The sequence below is a fragment of the Solanum pennellii genome, chromosome 8 (assembly GCF_001406875.1).
Source record: "Solanum pennellii chromosome 8, SPENNV200".
Taxonomy (NCBI): Eukaryota; Viridiplantae; Streptophyta; class Magnoliopsida; order Solanales; family Solanaceae; genus Solanum; species Solanum pennellii.
In genome coordinates, this window is record NC_028644.1 from 64,719,659 (window position 1) to 64,738,919 (window position 19,261).

A 19,261-nucleotide genomic window follows, 5' to 3' on the forward strand; every position below is an offset into this window, starting at 1 on the left:
CTGCATTAGTAAGTGCCATTAGAACCAATGTCGATAAATGCTTTAGGGACATATACAAAGAGTGACAATTGCCGCTAAAAATACATACTTAGCGGCAATTAAGAATTAAATGCCGCTAATGGTCATTTTTGTTGTCGTGAGGGATCATTCGGAGATGACACTTTCAACAAGATCTTTTTCATATCTAAGATTCGAAACTGAAAATCTCTGATCGGAAGTGAAACAGTCCAATCATTGTACTATCGTTAGCAAATGTATATTTTTCATATTGGAATGTATATTATCCGAAAATATACACTTGCTCTGATTTGTGTCTTCAAATTATCTGTTGTCCTTGGCCCAAATGGGCTTTTGGGCTGCTCTTTACCATTTTTATAATTGGGCTACTAGCCCAATTAAGTGAAGTAAAGTCTTCAATATTTAAAGGGCAACCTTCACATATAGCAAACAAAAAATTCATATTTGTATGCTACAACAAAGTTTGCATAATTGCGCTCCATAGCAAACATATAACTGTATAATTCGCTATCCATATACAATTGTATGATTCGCTGGCCTAAATTGTATAATTCGTTGGCCTCGCTATACATATACAATTGTATGATTTGCTGGCCTAAATTGTATAATTCGCTGGCCTATTTTGCTGCAATTGTATAATTCGCTGGCCTATTTCGCTGCAATATCTGTATAAAATTTGCTTTGTATACAATTGAATTGAAGTAAAATGTTTGTATATTGTATAATTATAAGTGTATAGGAAGAAGATATATGTTTTTCTCTCGCTTTATACAAAAACAGAAACACAATTTATATACTTCTGTTGTATAAAGCGAGAGAAAATTGTATTTCACTGCAATTGTATAATTCACTGGTCTTTTTCGCTGCAATATTTGTATAAAATTTGCATTTGTATACAATTGAATCGAAGTAAAATATTCGTAAATTGTATAATTAAGTGTATAGCACGAAGATATATGTTTTTGCATGTGTACATACAATTTTCTCTCGCTTTATACAGAACAGAAACACAATTTATACACTTCTGTTGTATAAAAGCGAGAGAGGCGAGCAGAGGGAGAGTGGCGAGCGAGAATGGGAGAGTGGCGAGCGAGAGTTTAGGGAGAGAGGCGACTGGCAAACGTTTGCTATGGGGCACAATTAAATCAAACAGTAGGTACTCTATTTATTTTAGATTATTAGTTTGCTATTTATTATATACAATTATCCCATATTGGAAACAGAAGTAAAATTAGGGATATTTTTCATAGATATCCGAATGGTAGTTAGATTCAAAGTTATTTAAGATTACATTCCTATCAAAATAGTTTGTCAACACGCAAGTGTCACGTCCCGCCACTTTTACAAAATCGTGAAAGATTCGTGAGTAAGTTATCAAATGTCGCACGAAATATTACGAAGACTCTAAGTCCGTGACACATGGCTATAAAAAAAGTGGTTACCATTGTTACACCTAAAATAAAAGGTAAGGAGAAGGTGGTTCAATATTTCGATTCAGAAAACATTTCGAGGACGAAATTTTCATTGCCAAAAAGATTGATTTTTATATTGATAATATAGTATGTTTCGTTTATATCAAATTGGTATACACAATAATTTTAATACCTAAGTTAGTATACTAGTTATGTTGTTATTTTGGTATGAAATATACCAACACAAACTACCAAGTAACTTAACCAATGTAACGTTTGTTATTTAAACTATTAATGCATATACATTATAAAAACTATCAAGTTATTTAACAACAACAACAACACGTACTACAAACACATACATATACACTAAAAAAATTTGGTGTTTATAAATTATCTCAAATATGTCATATCTACCAAAGAGGTTCAATATCTAAAATACGATTACTACACGATCACATTCACAAATATACTTGTTACATAGTGGTTATCAAAGTGCTTATTTGTATACTTGTGTCATTTACCCATATTACATTTTATGCTGTATATCAGGTATTTTGTGCATTATATAATGTATTTATATACTTTTATACACTATTATATAAAAAGTTTACTATGACATTTCTTAGCTTTATTTTTATTTATTTATGTATTCAATTTTTGAATATTTGATATATATTCAACGAATTTAAATAAAATATGGATGTATTAAACCTAAAAGAACAAAGTCACTTATTTCAATTTAAATTCTAATTTTTTGAGAAATTTTAAATTGGTGCTTTTAGAGTTGACAATAGTCCAATTTACAAAATTTAATGGATATTTGGATTGGTTTTGAGCAAAAACTGCACTTTAATTCAAGAAAGGAGCATTTTATGCGTATAAAAGTGTATCTAGTGTATTTATATACCCCTATACACTATTATACAAAAAGTAACTATTTTTTTTTTGTTTCTTAGTTTTTATTTATTTTCTTTATGTTTATATTAAATCTTCGAATATTTAATACATAAAAATAAAATTTATCGACAAATTTAGAGAATATATCAATGTATTGAACCTTAAAAGAATAAAATGTTAATGGCACATGCCCAACACTAAAGTTAGGGTATGAATATATCACAAATAGAACCTGAGAATTTATTTCACTATAAAGCATGATATATATATATACATATTATAATATATAGTTTTGAATTTCCTTGCAAAAGTACATTTGTAGTACAGCTAGATTCATGTAAACTTCAAAACATTATTATTTCCTTGTTTTGTCTATTAATTTTTGGTCTGTGGAGATTTAATTTAATTTATGATGCTGTCACCTTCTTGATCATGAAACTGTTTGAATCCAATTTTGTCCATTTCTAAAATATAAATGCTTTTATGTGTCCCTACAAGCCAGACAACCTAATATTACTAGTGTATATTCAATTATGAAAACAACTTCTATTATTATCACGATCGTAAAGTGTGATGGAATGAATAGAATTTCTTTTTATACTTAATCAGATATCTCGAGTTAAAGTTTACGTATTCCAAATTTATCTTCTAGCTAGGCCACTCGTTATTTTGTCCCATTCTTAAAAGTACTTGTATCAGTATAGTCTTTGAGAAATTACCTTTTTCATACAGTGTGACGTTGGACTTGACTTTAATGCTTGTTCAATGACTTGGAGTGTGCGTTTCCTGGATCTTATATAAACACGATACGAATTCAAATTAGTTGGGATGCGATATACCACATTTATAAAAATAAGGTGGAACAGTTTTCATTTAATACTTGTCTGCATGAATTATTGCATTATGTTGGCGTCCAAAGGATCAATGAGGACCCCCACCTATTCAAGCAAATATGCTTATCATATAGTTTACTTATCAAATTGTTGTTATTTGATGATACATTATTAATGTTAATTTTGTTTTAACTTTGGAAAATTATATATAAAAAACTTGATCAATTGAGTCCAAATTGACTTCAAAATTACTAAATTTAAGCAATCGAGGCCTTTTTTTTCTTCATCTATTTTTTTACTAAAAAAACAAAATTGTATATTCTAAGCAATTATTGTATGTTTGGTTATTTTACATATCTGAGTAATTATTGTCTGCATTTTTTAAAGTAATAATAATTGATAAGTGCGATGTCTCCTTTGACTTTGTCATAGTGCTCTTCTCTTTCTCATTATTCATCACTTTAATCCAAACTTAAAAAATAGAAATTTTATGATCTTAATCATATTAAGTAAAAGTATTTGAATTAAATTTATTTACGTATAAAAAGTGATATGATTTATCGAACAAACATAAAAGATCGAAATAAGTGCACATATAAGTTTAGAATAAAACACAAACACTATAACAAAAATAATTTTTAGCGGCATTAAATATTGACACTAATAAAGAGTGCGAAAGTCTTTACCGGCATTAGTTAAGTGCCAGGAACCAATGTCGCTAAAAGCTTTAGGAACATATACAAAAAGTGACAATTGCCGCTAAATAATCATTTTTGTTGTACTGAAATGACGTTAATATGTTAGGTATAATTAACTCACACATTATATTACTTATAGCCTTAATGAATTTGTCAAAGGGCCCCAAAAAATAGAAATAATTTGTAAATAGCACTGTAAACAACTTTTCGTAAATAGCCCTCGCTATAAACAACTTTCTTTTGCCTAGATAACATTATCTTGTATATATGTCTAATTACAAAATGCTCTAAGTATGTTTTATGCCATGTGCCTATCCCACCTATCCCAATAGGACCCTATAAAAGAATGGGCTGCATCGAAGAATATCTATGCACTATGTTCCGTAAAGAAGATAGCGTTGGGATGAGGGTCTACGATGTGATACTAAAGTCGGGGGAGATACATGCTAACTATGGGTAGGAAGCAGGAATCATTATATAAGTAATTTCGGGGGTTATAGATCTCTTATACTACAATCGACCGGCAGAGCGGAACGACCTAAAAAAAAAATTTAAGTTAGAAATCCGTGTGATAGATAATAACTATCTTGTACGATTCGGAAGGTAATTGGTGTACTTCGATTGGGGGGGAGGGGGTATCTTTGGATCTATCAAACATACAGGGAATTTGGAGGTAGCACAATGTATACTATACAGCATTTAATTTTAATTTTAACTAATTAGTAGTATATGATGATATTGGATATATACAGTTATGCTTTAAATGAAATATCGATTTCTGAAATGAGATATCTCAATAAAGCCAAAATAATTGGTGATAAAGTTGGAAATAACATAATTGAGGAAGAAAATAGAAGAATGAGTATAATATACATATATGGATAATTTAATTGAGAAAGTAAATAGAAGTACTAATTTAATATGGATAATTAAATACGTGACCTTACTAGAGGGTACTGGTACTGTATTGTTCAACGTGGGCTTTGAATGCACAAAGCAATGCTGGGGGCCCATTTGATATTGACAAATTTGGACTTATATTGGACTTTTGATAATTTAAGACCCCTATTGAATTTGTCAAAGGGTCATTAAAAATGAAAATAAATTGTAAACAGCGCTATTAGCGCTCAAATTGGAAAAAAAAAAGTGTGATATTGCTTACGAATGAGAAAAGTATTGAAAATATTTTTAAATTCGGTACAAATTAATAGTTTTATCTTTGAAATATTGATAACCGTAAAGTATTAACTGAACTTAAGTACATCCTCGATCTTGTGATATGAGAGAAATATATCCCTAAATTCTCGTCAAGTTTGGGGGTGTTTTCAATATTTTCCTCAACTTTTTATTTAGAGTTTTATATTTATACAAGAGTTTGAGAACCACTTGTTATGTCATGTGTTGTATATCTGGGGTGTATCTAAGTTTAGTTAATTAAAGCGTATACGTGTTTTTAAGATCGCCGCTAATTAAAAAATGAAACTGATAACTTACGCCAAGTTTAAAAATATTTTCACGAAATATAGTTGTATTTTCGTATTTGGAACCATCATATAAGGGAAAAAGGATTTTTATCAAAATTATGGCGAATAGTTAGGATTTCTTATATAATATATTGAGCTAGATTTATTTTTATAAAAAATTATGATAACCGTCAAGAATTAGTGACCAAAAGCTTGGAGTTTAAAGTGAATTTAAATTTGACATCAGTTTTTATTATCATTTTAATTTTTAATTATAAAAGTCAGTCTAACCCTTAAAAATATTAAATTAATCTATCCATTTTGTCATTTCAACATGTGTTTTTTTTTTATCAAGCTTAATAAAAAATTTCTACAATTATATTCTTGAAATTTTCCAACCAAACCATTAGAAATCATTAAGGATATACAATATAAAGTCAACGAAATAAAGCGTGAGAAAATTGTATATACACATACAAGTATATATATTTTTGTCATATACACTTATAATTATACAATAAAAATATTTCTCTACCCAGTTTCTTTTGCCTTTCTCTCTTTCTCGTTTTATACAGTTTTTAAATTATATCTAATTTCTCTCTCTCGTTTTATACAATTCGATTCAATTGTATATTCCTTGTCAAGTCTCTTTTGTCTTTCTCTCTTTCTCATTTTATACAAATTCAAATTGTATATAATCGTTCTATACACTTATAATAATACAATTCAATTTATACACTTCGTTTTTATACAGTTCTCTGCCCAAGTGTCTTTCTCTTTCTTGTTTTATACATTTCGTTTTATACAAATTGCTTCAACTGTATATGTATAGCGAATTATATAGTTTCTATGTTTGCTATGAAGCGCAATTATGCAAACTTTGCTATAACATACAAATATGAATTTTTTATTTGCTATACGTGAAAGTTGCCCTTTATTAAATTAGGTACGACCACACAATTAATAAAATTTTAAAGCTAGATTCTTCATCTAAACCAAGTTTAGAACAACGTAGAGGATATAAGGTTTACATGGTCTATAATTATATAAAATTAATTAGCTCAATACAATGTGATTTTTCGGTAAATATTTTTTAGATACCCCTTGCACCTCTCTAGCTCTACTCATATGACCATCAATAATTAGCATTTATAATCACCACCATCAAAGCATCATTATCATGATAACCATATATTAATGATTATTGACAATTAATTTATTAATCGGATGCATCGCTATATATCGTCAACTATTATTATTATTATTATCATTATTTTTAACTATTACTATCATCAACCATAATATAATTATGTGCTACTACTAAACGACTAAGCAATATAACCTACCGTGCATCAACGGTAACATCTTAAAATGTGTGTTCATATTGCAAGGTATTAAAACTCTTAATATTGATTACTTATTACTTATCATAATATTAAAATTTGCTTTTCAATTTACATATGATCTCAAGTAAAATGTATGTATAAATAGCATTAACTTTATAAATCCTGTTTGACACACAAAGAAAAGAGGAGGAAAATTTACATCAAAATTGTCATAGGGACAAGGGAGAAATATCTTACCGTTCAACAACAGTTATTCATTATTAATTTAGTATATTCTTAAGAAACAATGAATAATAGAGATGATATTACTATATTATTAGTTAACTTTATTAAGTCAATATTTTTAAAAATGTGTTAGATGATAAATAAAATAGTAATAGTAAAATAAATTGAAAAAATTGATTATTTCTTAATTTTCCAAATTGGACGAATATTGTATGTTGGACAACTATCTTTAGTATAGTGAAAAACTATTATCGGACAGATGGTATATATCAATTGGTAATGAAAATGAAATTTAGAAAATTTTCAACCGAAAAGATTAAAAAGGAATTCAAAACATTTGATATGAATACAGAATTAAATAAAGATAAGAAAAGAAAGAATATCAGTTTATTTTATTACTTTTCTTTCTTCAATATTTTTATCACAATTTTTAAATTTTGCATTTTTTCAAATTTGTTATGAAAAATAATACTACTTCATAAAATACAACGAAACACCAAGTCCTCTACTTTTTCAAAGTAGAAGTAAGATATGTATAAACCTCACTCACCTCGGCCCTCCCTCTTCCCCAACTCCAACTTATTGTATATTATTGTTTTTTTCATTTTTTTCTTGAATTTCGAAATATAATTAATATAATTATATACCATGATTTCACCAAAGTATAGTTTGTACTCCCTCATTCTTTTTTAGAACAAATGAATTTCATTACAAAGTTAGTTTTACTATTTCTATCGCTTTTTACTCATTGTAATTTATTTTTTTAAAGTCAAATATTAAAATCTTTAATTAATATTTTATAATATATTTTTATTATATATGACAATTAAAAACGAGGGAGCAATCTATATATATATATATATATATATATCAAGGTACTATTTCTCTTGTACTACATTTTAGAATGAGATTTTAGCATGTAATAATCAATTAAATTCTGCCTAAGACCTATCGATTAATTTAATCCAAAAATTATGTTGACCAATATATTCAATTAAATTCTAATTAATTTTTTTAAAAAAATAATTAAAACCAGGAAGGTATCACTCACGCGCGCGTACACTGACCGAACCGTTTCAACTCTGAGAAAAAGGTTTGACTTTTTTTCAGCTGAAACGGTTCTCTGTCCAATTAAAACCTGCCACGTGTTCCCTTTTCCAGCTGACTCACATATCAATAGGCGTTGGATCTGTTTCTTATCTTTTTTTCAACCCCCCTAGTTAAAGCTCGCATTTAACCCCCTCACCCTACCCCCCCCCCTTAATTTTTTTAAAATTTTTTTTTAAAAATTTAATAAAATTTTACTATACATATAGACTGAAAAGAGAAGAAAATTAGAAAGAGTTTTGGTGGAGAAGAAAGAAGAAGAAAAGGTACTAACAATTTATTATTATTTGTAAGATGTTTTCTTCTTTTTTTTCTTCTTGTTCACTCAAATATTTCATTAATTACATACGAAATTAATTAATTTTTGTGTATTCAATTCTCTCTAACAACATTTCTTGCTTTTAATATTTTTTTGGTATTGGGAATTTAATACTTTGGTTTGTGCTTTAATGGGAGATTTTTTTGAATACTATAGAACTAGCTGACCCCCCCTCTATCCTTTTTTTCAAGTGTGGAGTCAAATACTTTTGTAATTTAGTAGTAGTCTTCTTGTCTAACTTTATATGTAAAAAAATAACTCTTTTTCTATCTTTGTTTATTTTGTGATCTAATGAATTTTTTCCTCTCTTTAGCTTCAATGGTGAGTTTAATAAACTTTATTTTATATTTCATGTTGTGATGTATGGTTTTGTAATTTTGTTCTAAACTTTTTAATTTCCCTTCTTTTTTTGGCAGGTTTGACTTGGGAGAGGAAGACATATAACCTAACCCTAGTCTGAAAAAATTACAAAATTTTTTGTTTTTGAAAATTCAAAGTGGAAAAGATGTTTGGTGATTGTCAACTATTTTCATCTATGGGGATGGGAGGAAATAATAATAATAATAATAATGTTTCTTCCGATACACTCTACTCTTCCTCGATCCAAAACCCTAATTTTAACTTCATGACTATGGGAGGAAATAGCTTGCCTTTCAACATATTTCCTCCTAATAATATTATTCCTGTAAGTATTTTTTCTCTCTATATATTTTAATTTATCCTTAATTTGCATGCATGATTTTTTTTTTAATTTAGAAGGAAGAAAATGGATTATTCAAAAACAAAGAAGAAATGGATAGTGGATCAGGAAGTGAACATATTGAAGGAATGTCTGGAAATGAACTCGAACCCGAACAACAACAACAACAGCAACAACAAGGGGGAAAGAAGAAACGTTATCATAGACACAGTGTTCGTCAGATCCAAGAAATGGAAGCGTAAGATAGCAATTTTTTTTATTTTAATGAGTACTAATTATCTCAGACTTTACTTGTGAAATTACACTTCACGTTTTTTTATGTGTGAAATTTTTAGGTTATTTAAGGAATGTCCACATCCAGATGACAAGCAAAGGCTTAAACTAAGCCAAGACCTTGGCCTTAAACCACGTCAAGTTAAATTCTGGTTTCAAAATCGAAGAACTCAAATGAAGGTGCGCATGTTAGCATCCCTACCACCCCCACAACCCCGATTTACATTTTTTTTATTTACATTGTCAGTATATATATATGTTGACGCGTCAAAGAGGAAAGCCACACATAAATGTTTTTATTTTTTTTTTCATTCCAGCTGTTAAAATTAAAATTTCAATTTTCATGCATGAGGGTTGGGGTGGGGTGGGGTGGGGTGGGGGGGTGGATGCACAATTTTCCATAATTTGTGTATGTGTGTGTGTTATTTACATTTTGGCAAAGTCCAAATATTATGAAAGCTGTAGAGAGAGTGACTACATTTACTATGGGGGTTGCTTTCATTTTCAATTGTATGGCCAATGCCTTCCATTAATATGAGTTGTTGAGTGTGCAGTCAACCCCCCACCCCTTCTTCTCTGCAACATTGAGTTTCCATGAGGAGACACTATCTTTAATGCACCACATTTAGGGTTATGGACATGAAAAATGACAAAGACAGACTTTTCACTATTCGGTATATTTTTACTTGTTCAGTATTGATTTGATACAATTCTGAAGGAGTAATGTATTTTTACTTAATACATTTGGGAAAAGATAAATTATCTCACGGTTTTCAAATTGAACAAGTAAAAAATGGACATCTGTTTTTAATAGATATAGCGGATAAATAAAAGTGAACGGAGAAAATATTGTATTTATCTAAGTATTAGATTAGATTAGCTATGAATGATGTTAAGATTAAATATAGAGCGATTCTATGGGTTTAATTAGACACACTTTTTTAGAATAAGAGAGAAATTAGTGGCGGATAGTTTCACAAATCGGCTAATTTTATTTAATAATGAATTATTAAATTATTTAGCGATAAATTACCAACTGAATCGTATTAACTCATATATTTGGAATCTTTACATTATTTACTCTTCCTAGCTAATATACATGGTTATACACGATTTAAAATGTGTATATATGTGATAACATTATACTCATTTTGAACTTCTCGATTCTAAATATTGAATTCATATCTTGACTTTAATATGTGCCTTTATAAAGTTTAGGGATAAGATTTATGTTAATACTAATCAACAATTAATTATTGTTTAATGATGTAGGCTCAACAAGATCGATCAGATAATGTGATACTTAGAGCTGAGAATGACAATTTAAAGAATGAGAATTATCGACTGCAAGCAGCTCTACGCAGTATTATGTGCCCTACTTGTGGAGGTCCTGCCATGCTTGGAGAAATGGGATATGATGAACAACAACTCCGCCTCGAAAATGCCCGTCTCAAGGAAGAGGTAACTTCGTTTATTTCTTCTGCATTTAAGTTATACACACTGACAGTATTATTAGTTTTTTTTTGGTACAATTTTAGTGCCTAGCTAGTTAAGACAAATTATATACTTTGCCAATAATTCATACTCATATTTCACGGACTTAGAGTTTCACTAATGTTCTGTGCTGCACTTGACAACTTATGACCTAACCAGATCACTACTTCTTTACATCATCATACTTGTGTTTCAACGTATATGATATTCATTGATTTGATATGCAGTTTGAGCGAGTATGTTGCCTTGTATCTCAATACAATGGCCGCGGACCAATGCAAGGGCTAGGACCACCAAATCCACTTCTTCCACCATCGTTGGAACTCGATATGTCCATTAATAATTTCACAAGTAAATTCGAGGACCAGCCAAACTGCGCGGATATGGTTCCTGTTCCATTACTTATGCCTGATCAAAACAACTCTCAATTCTCTGGTGGTCCAATGATCTTGGAAGAGGAAAAATCTCTTGCGATGGAACTTGCTCTTTCATCGATGGATGAATTAGTCAAGATGTGCACAAGCTCTGATCCGCTCTGGATTAGGGCTTCTAATGATTCTGGAAAAGAAGTGCTTAATGTTGAAGAATATTCTAGAATGTTCCCATGGCCTGTTGGAGTCAAACAGAATGCAAATGAGCTTAAAATTGAAGCAACTCGTAGCAGTGCTGTTGTTATCATGAATAGCATCACTCTCGTGGACGCCTTCTTGGATACAGTAAGTTATATGCACTAACAGTATATTTGTTATTATGTTTAGTATGTTACTAATAATACTCTCATTTTTACTAGCATTTTATTTTGAGATCTTTACTCAAATGGTTGGTCCGATTCATTGTTTACTTTTCGAACCAAAATACATAGAGTATACTAATTATGCATGATTAATTTTTTTATTTATTTTTTCAGAATAAATGTATAGAGCTTTTTCCATCTATCATTTCTAGAGCCAAAACAATTCAAGTTGTAACTTCAGGAGTTTCAGGACATGCCAGTGGTTCTCTTCAATTGGTAAGAAATAAATAAAACTTTTCATCATTTGTCTTATGTATATATATTATTATAAGTTGAAATTTTTTCCTGGACGGTTTAAAAAAGGAAAGGATGCCACATAAAATGATACAGAGCAACGAGTAATTTTTTGTTTTGTTTTGTTTTCAGATGTTTATGGAAATGCAAGTTTTGACACCCTTAGTGTCAACAAGAGAATGTTATTTCTTGCGTTATTGCCAACAAAATGTGGAGGAAGGGAGTTGGGCAATTGTTGATTTTCCACTTGATAGTCTTCACAACAATTTCCCACCACCTTTCCCTTATTTCAAGAGAAGACCTTCTGGATGCATCATTCAAGACATGCCCAATGGATACTCTAGGGTAAGTCTTCTTCGTCTGAAACAGATTCAAAATTTGAAATTCACGACTTATAATTGAATGTTACATAAATTCGTAAGGAGTTTAGAATCCCTAAAACCTAGAAAGTTTGACATTACTTGAAAACACAAAATAATGCAATTTTCACATATTATATTTGTCTATTTCATTAATATTTTATCTTAGGACAAAAATATATACTAAAAATAAATTATAGTTAAAGGATTTTTTCTATTCATCCACCCCTAATCTGTGTTACCTTCGTTGAAGGGTTATACTATTGTGAAGTCAAATGTCTATATATAGTTATTGTCAATATAGTCTAGATTTCTAAGTTGTTACAACCATGACCTAAAATGAAATTTATTGAAGTAAAATGAAAAATTGAAGTTAATTTCTTTAAATTTTTTTAGGTTATATGGGTTGAACATGCTGAGGTGGAGGAAAATCCAGTGAATCAAATATTTAATCACTTTGTAACTAGTGGAGTGGCATTTGGAGCACAAAGATGGTTATCAATCTTGCAAAGACAATGTGAAAGGCTTGCTAGTCTTATGGCTAGAAATATATCTGACCTTGGAGGTATCTATTTTTCAATTATATGATCATAATATAAATTGATTAATTCTTCGCCTTTTTTTTTATTCAAATAAGTGTTGTTTTTAATACGTGCAGTGATACCATCTCCAGAAGCGCGAAAGAGCTTGATGAATTTAGCACAAAGGATGATCAAGACATTTTGTATGAACATTAGTACTTGTTGTGGTCAATCATGGACAGCTCTTTCTGATTCTCCTGATGATACTGTTAGAATCACTACTAGAAAAGTTACGGAACCAGGACAACCTAATGGACTAATTCTTAGCGCGGTTTCAACTTCTTGGCTTCCATATAATCATTTCCAGGTCTTTGATCTCTTGAGAGATGAACGTCGTAGAGCTCAGGTAATTAATTCAATTATTTACATTTTTTTTAATAAATCAATTTTTTCGCGTAAATTGAGTTGATTTGAATTGTTGTAGTTGGATGTACTTTCAAATGGGAACTCATTACATGAAGTGGCTCATATTGCAAATGGTTCACATCCAGGGAATTGCATCTCTCTTCTTCGAATTAATGTAAGTCAATGCACTGAGAATGATCCGATTGAATCTTCTGAAACTGATATTAATATTAGTGCAAGTGCGCGCTCTATTTCATACTTTCATTTTTTCTACAGGTGGCTAGCAATTCATCTCAAAGTGTAGAGCTAATGCTACAAGAGAGTTGCACGGATGATTCAGGGAGCCTGGTGGTCTACACAACAGTAGATGTGGACGCGATCCAGCTAGCTATGAACGGGGAGGATCCATCGTGCATTCCTCTTCTTCCCTTAGGGTTTGTCATAACACCAATCAATAACGGACAAGTCAATATGAACAACAGTGACAACGTCGTCTCAGGTACTGAGGCTAATTCATCTCAATCTTCCGAAAAGAGACAGAACTCGTCGTCAATTCAAGAGTATTCAGGAGGATGCCTACTCACCGTTGGATTACAAGTCCTCGCTAGCACGATCCCAAGTGCAAAGCTCAATCTATCCAGCGTCACTGCTATTAACCATCATTTATGCAACACCGTACAACAAATCAATGCTGCACTTGTTGCTTTTTACCCCGACACAGAGGTAACTGCACCATCATCTCCACCACCACAACAACCAGAGTCGTCCAAGCAAGCGGACGAAAACTCAAATTCCTAATTACCCAAAACCTCCCTCTAACAATTTTTTTTGTAAAGGGAGGTTATGAGTAATTTGTGAAAAATAAAAAGCTGGGTAAGAGATAGAACGACTATAGTACTATTTTGGCATAGTAGGGAAGTGGGTCCCCCATGCAAATGAAGGTTTTAATAGCCTGTACATTTTGCATGGGTGGATCCCTAGTAAATAAATGACAAGAGTCAGAAAGTAGTTGTTAGGTAGGTGGGAAAATCCAGTGAAATGATCGTTTATGTGTGTGTTTTTTGAATATTTTGTTGTGATTATGATTTTTAGGAAGTCAAGAACGAACCAGGTGACAGGTGAAAATGAAAATCGGTGAAAAAATTACCCCTACAAATTAAAAAAGACTATGGTTCGGGTATTGACTTTCTTTTGTTTAAAGTCCCCTCTACTCCTTCCTACTAGTGTTTAATTTTTTTGTGTTGTTGATCAGAAGAATTACAATTTGCAGTTGTTTTATATCTATATATCCTTTATTTTGGTGGAATTTTTCATAAATTTTTGCTATTAGTATTTACTAAAATGACTTCTTGTTAAATTGCTCGTAGCACTACGACAAATATAACTTTTAGTGACATTAAAGTTTTTATCGACATTAGTTAAGTGTCATTAAAAATAATTGTCATTAAAAATATATATCTAGCGACAATTAAGAATTAAATGACCCTAACGATCATTTTTATTTTTAGTGTAGTTATGATAATACATTGCTAAAACAAAATTATATTTTAGTAATTTGTCCATCGCTACTAAAATAACTTGTACTCTCAAGTTGAAAGTCAAATTTCAAATTGAACTTTTCTTTTTCATTTTTGGTCATTCATGGAGGAGTTAATATTTGAGATATAGATGGAGAAGTTTAAATATTAGTCACATATGTCTCTAATACATTTAATACCAAAAATTAAAGTTGGGGTCCTTGTCTCTAATCAGTGTAAACACGAGATATATTATGTGATTATATTTGGCATTTATAAGCTTTCAAATTTTTCATATTAATATGCCTCAAGATAAATATCATTGAATTCCTGTCACTTTCATGTTGAAATTAGTATCATATCCCTTTTGTATATTTGTCTGGTCCAAAATTTTGCTGGACAGATTGAGACGTTTGTTAAATTAAAGTGAAAAAGAAAGGGCAAACTAATTGGGTATATATATGTGATAAAAAAGTATCTTAGAGACACCATTTATTTTATCATATTTTAAATTTTTTTCCCTCATTTAAATAAATTATAAAAATTTAATAATCTCCTCTATTTTTAAACATACATCTTTAACTGATGTATGGGTTGTATATATCACCTTATTGTATCAGTCGAATACATCACTTTACGCAATGTATCAGAATATACGTGATGTATCGGGACGTTGGGTGATGTATCCGAAATCGAGACGTGATGTATCGGTACATGTATACGAAATCAAGAGGTGATGCGTAGGGACGTTGAGTGATGTATCCGATATCGAGACGTGATTTATCGAACGTTGAGTGTATCCGAAACCGGGACACAATATATCGACAACGTGTTGCGATATATCCGAATTCTACCAAATTTAAGTGATTTTTATAATTTAAAAAGAATAGAAATATGATATAATTAACTCTTAACACTATGTGATTTATGTAAAATTAACCTTTGCCGTTAAAATATAAACCTTTGAAAGGTGATTCGAAAATGAGTATTTGACTTTTTTTTTTATCAGAGGAACTAGATTATTAGTTTTGTTTCAAAATTACCTTTCATCCCCTACAAATCTTTTTTATGTCTTTTTCTAGCTGTATTTCTTTATATATTATTATTTTTCTACTCATATAATTATATAATTTTAATTGCAATGAACTATACAATGAAAATGTATTGATTGTACATTAGCATATGAATACTTTGAATTTAAATTGGTATCTCTATTTATAAACTTAAAGTATTAATATATCAAGGATACAAATATTTATAAAAACTTAATGTATTAATATATCAAACAAAGTAAAGTATGACAATTAACATATAGACACACTGGTTTGAAAAATGGATACATTGTTTTTATATAAAAAATGGATACACCAATGTAATATACATATGAATACATTGTTGTTAAAACAAAAGATAGATACATTGGATAACCTAGAAACATGAAAAATGAAAAATAATAGAATATGTAGGTATCAAATTGTGCAAGTATTCGGCTATATACAAATTTGATAAAACCAACAAACGTCAAACTCATTTTGGTTAAATTTTTCCAGTAATACTTGAAGCCTAGAGTGTTTGTTTATAAAAGAATAGTATTATTGTATCCAATTATACTTTTATTGCTTAACCAATCTTTTTAAATTGGATATATTATTTATGTATTCAAATATATTTATATTCATAAATTACCATTTCAACTTGTGTCAACACAATATAATACAAGTATCTATGTATATAATGCATTTGGATTTTTAGCTAACAAAAGGCAAACAATGTGAAGGTTGATTAAAATGTTTATACTTGGGTGTAATGTTTTTTCTCATATGTTACGAAGTCTTATAAAGAAAATTTTACTGTCTTCTGGCGTTTGTAATAACTAACAAAGTTTTAGATAGTGTAAATACAATGTATTCACATCCCAACTATATGCATATGTATATGACTTCCAAGACTTCGTAACGAACTCAAATCAAGTGACGATTCTAACCAGTTTCTCAACTATATTAATAAGGCTAAAGTTCAATTACAATTTCACAAGGTCAATGCAACAACTCAAAAGGAAAAAGGCCAAACGTAAATACAGAAATATTGAAAGTAAGAACAACGATCGAATGAAGAAGGAGACGAGGAACTAGAGTCGGATGAGAGATACTGCCAAACCATGATCATATTACGCATAAACTATTATTTCTAACTATATGTCCTTTTGAACTAGCTGCTAATTGGGCCTGGATCCAAATCAACCTTTGTGAAGGTCTTCTGGTTCTATTTCTTAGCCCAATAGTTAATTGACCGTTTTCATTTACAGCCTGGTTACATGACTTTTTGAGATAATAACTGTTAGTTGAGTGACCATCTGAGAAATCAACCCTGTGAAGAAACTACGACTCGTCTATCCCAAAGTAGCTGAAGAAGAAGTTGTACCATTTTCCCAAGACTCCAATTTTGGCAACTTATCATTTGTGTAAAACAAAAACTCGTTTTCTCTATTCGATTGTGCTCCGTGCTTCATGTTATTCTCTTCACTCTCTTCAGAATCAGTGCTCGAATTCTTCTCAACGAGCTCTTGAAACATGGAGGATCGAAGCAAAAGGCTTAGAGCAGTAGGTGACGATGATTTCTTGCAATAACTTAAGGGCATTTTTCTTTCAATAGGTTCCTGGCTACGCGGTATAGCATACAGTTTTTCAGTATTGGTGGTGGTTGTGAAATGATTGTGGTTAAACGAGTATGAAGAGTCGTGTATCGGGTCAATCATATCATTAGTGTTACTAATTTGTATAGGCTGATCTTCTGATGTTAAATGTTGAAATTGCATTAGAGAATTGGTATCTGGCTTTAACCATCTAATGTATGTGTTCATGTCAAAGTTTGTCATCGCGTTAGTTCCCCTGTATTCAATCGCTGCAATATCATAAGCTCGAGCAGCCTCTTCTTGAGTGTCTATTGAAAACAAATAGTTAAAAAAATGTTTCGAGTTAGAATCAATTTGAATGCGTTCTTGATTTGAATGAAATTAGTTAAAGGGTGCGAAAAACACTTACTATAAGTACCTAAGTATAGATATTTGTTACCAAATACTCGTCCTATTCTTGCTTCCCATCTGTTATTGTGATGATGCCTGAATGAAATTCGATGAATTATTCGATAACAGTTATGAACATAAACATACTAAAAGACCCGAGTAACATTGTCTGATCGATTGTAATGTGTTAATTTACCTCGCAACTCCTCTATACTTAGATACTCCGCGAGCAAAACCACTGCTTCTTCTGTTTGAAAAAACAGAACAAATTTCGTTAATTGAAAATTTTTACTTGATTTTGAGGTGTGAATTATGTTGTAATGTGTACCTTCTTAAAGAGGCTAAATGTTCTTCCTTTGTCATATTTTGCATGATCTCAATTTCTTTCTCATAATCAGATATCTACATATTAAGATGAATTAGAACGATATGATCAGTTGATTGTAGTGTGTGACCACCTCATCTTACAGATTAATACATACCGAAAAATTGGTGAAAGTTGTTGTGCCCCAATACTTGATTGCAGCTAAATCATAAGCTCTTGCTGCTGATTCTTCTTCATCGTAAGCTCCTAGTACATAACATAAATAAGAAGCTGCAAATTTAGCATATAACTCCAAATTTTTCGAGTTTTTTTTTAGCTCAAGCTATTATTAGTACTCACCAAGATAGACTTGTTTCCCCTTCTTTTTCTGAGTTACATTCCATGAAGCCTTATCCCATAAATGAGCTTCATATCGCCCTGTCCATCGATGCCTGAAAATCCAATACGTTTATCAAATTTTAGCTGTACTCCCTCTGTTTCAGTCTGTTTGTCTTGTCTGATTTTGACTTGACACAAAGTTTAACAGAGTAAACCGACTTATAAGAAAAAATTAACTTCTCATGAAGATATTCAAGTAGTAGTCATATTCCATCTGTTTCAGCCTGGTTTTGACTTGATACAGAGTTTAAGAAAGTAAACTGACTTATGAATATGTTGAACATACCAGAACACCACATGTCATGTAGAAAGTTAGAATTAAAAGAGTTATCAAAAATGGGAAGAGACGTTCTTTTTTTGAAACGAGATAATTGAGTACCTACTAACACCTCTGAATCTTGAACTTCTCTTGACAGTAGGAGTTTGTACAATACTGTTACTTTGATCAACTTTTGATGAATCCAATTTTTGGCCATTGTTATTGTTATCATTCACTGTAACGGCAGTTATTGGAGATTTTCTTCGTCTTTTGATACATTTATTATTAACTGGAATATCATAATCCACCATACATAAACTTCTTCTATTTCCAGGGCTCAACTTCTCACATTTAACACTAATTGCATTCATCATCTCTATTGTATGTAAAATTTAGAGCTTTTTAATTTCTTTAGTTTGATGCTTTGTTACACTACATATTAATTATCTATATATGTTATATATATATATATATATATATATATATATATAATATATCTACAAATAGTTTTGTCTTGTACTTAGATGTCGATGATTTCTATATCTGAAAAATGTAAATATATTACCAATATCTCTTTCTCCACGTATAAAGTTTTATCAACATTATTTTACTATTTTCAGACACAAGACTTACTACTAGATTAAACTATTTTTTCTCTAT

At 30.4% G+C, this 19,261-nt stretch overlaps 2 protein-coding genes across 4 annotated transcripts; one reads left to right on the forward strand and one right to left on the reverse strand.

Annotated features, from left to right (window-relative positions):
* The first annotated feature begins 8,213 nt into the window (after window positions 1-8,213).
* LOC107028923 (homeobox-leucine zipper protein HDG5) lies at window positions 8,214-14,406 on the forward strand. 3 transcript variants are annotated; one of them, XM_015230166.2, is made up of 12 exons: window positions 8,214-8,268; window positions 8,738-9,006; window positions 9,078-9,259; window positions 9,357-9,474; window positions 10,567-10,755; window positions 11,016-11,504; window positions 11,696-11,797; window positions 11,948-12,160; window positions 12,571-12,739; window positions 12,833-13,101; window positions 13,180-13,275; window positions 13,377-14,406. In XM_015230166.2, exons 2-12 carry the CDS (start codon window positions 8,827-8,829, stop codon window positions 13,896-13,898), a joined length of 2,529 nt encoding a protein of 842 aa, XP_015085652.1. In that variant the 5' UTR covers window positions 8,214-8,268; window positions 8,738-8,826; the 3' UTR covers window positions 13,899-14,406. The 3 variants fall into 3 exon arrangements, with proteins under 3 accessions (XP_015085652.1, XP_015085651.1, XP_015085654.1); XM_015230165.2 differs by lacking the exon at window positions 8,214-8,268 and adding an exon at window positions 8,428-8,642; XM_015230168.2 differs by lacking the exon at window positions 8,214-8,268 and adding an exon at window positions 8,428-8,642 and having other exon boundaries at window positions 9,081-9,259.
* A 2,600-nt stretch (window positions 14,407-17,006) lies between these two features.
* On the reverse strand, window positions 17,007-18,975 carry LOC107027842 (AP2-like ethylene-responsive transcription factor At1g16060). The gene is made up of 7 exons (XM_027919332.1): window positions 18,722-18,975; window positions 18,304-18,395; window positions 18,122-18,210; window positions 17,968-18,041; window positions 17,836-17,886; window positions 17,689-17,735; window positions 17,007-17,557 (listed from the first exon to the last, which is right to left on the reverse strand). The coding sequence occupies exons 1-7, from the start codon at window positions 18,973-18,975 to the stop codon at window positions 17,007-17,009; spliced, it is 1,158 nt and encodes a 385-aa protein (XP_027775133.1).
* Window positions 18,976-19,261: the final 286 nt, after the last annotated feature.

What these genes read in the sequence shown, in the direction of transcription:
- LOC107028923 (XM_015230166.2), top strand. Translation starts at nt 8,827, where the DNA reads ATGTTTGGTGATTGTCAACTATTTTCATCTATGGGGATGGGAGGAAAT. An exon ending in TGGACGCCTTCTTGGATACA is followed by an intron (nt 11,505 to 11,695) that starts GTAAGTTATATG and finishes TTATTTTTTCAG; the next exon opens with AATAAATGTATAGAGCTTTT. An exon ending in TGCCCAATGGATACTCTAGG is followed by an intron (nt 12,161 to 12,570) that starts GTAAGTCTTCTT and finishes AAATTTTTTTAG; the next exon opens with GTTATATGGGTTGAACATGC.
- LOC107027842 (XM_027919332.1), bottom strand. Translation starts at nt 18,975, where the DNA reads ATGATGAATGCAATTAGTGTTAAATGTGAGAAGTTGAGCCCTGGAAAT. An exon ending in AGATTCAGAGGTGTTAGTAG is followed by an intron (nt 18,396 to 18,721) that starts GTACTCAATTAT and finishes TTGGATTTTCAG; the next exon opens with GCATCGATGGACAGGGCGAT. An exon ending in GGGGAAACAAGTCTATCTTG is followed by an intron (nt 18,211 to 18,303) that starts GTGAGTACTAAT and finishes GTTATGTACTAG; the next exon opens with GAGCTTACGATGAAGAAGAA.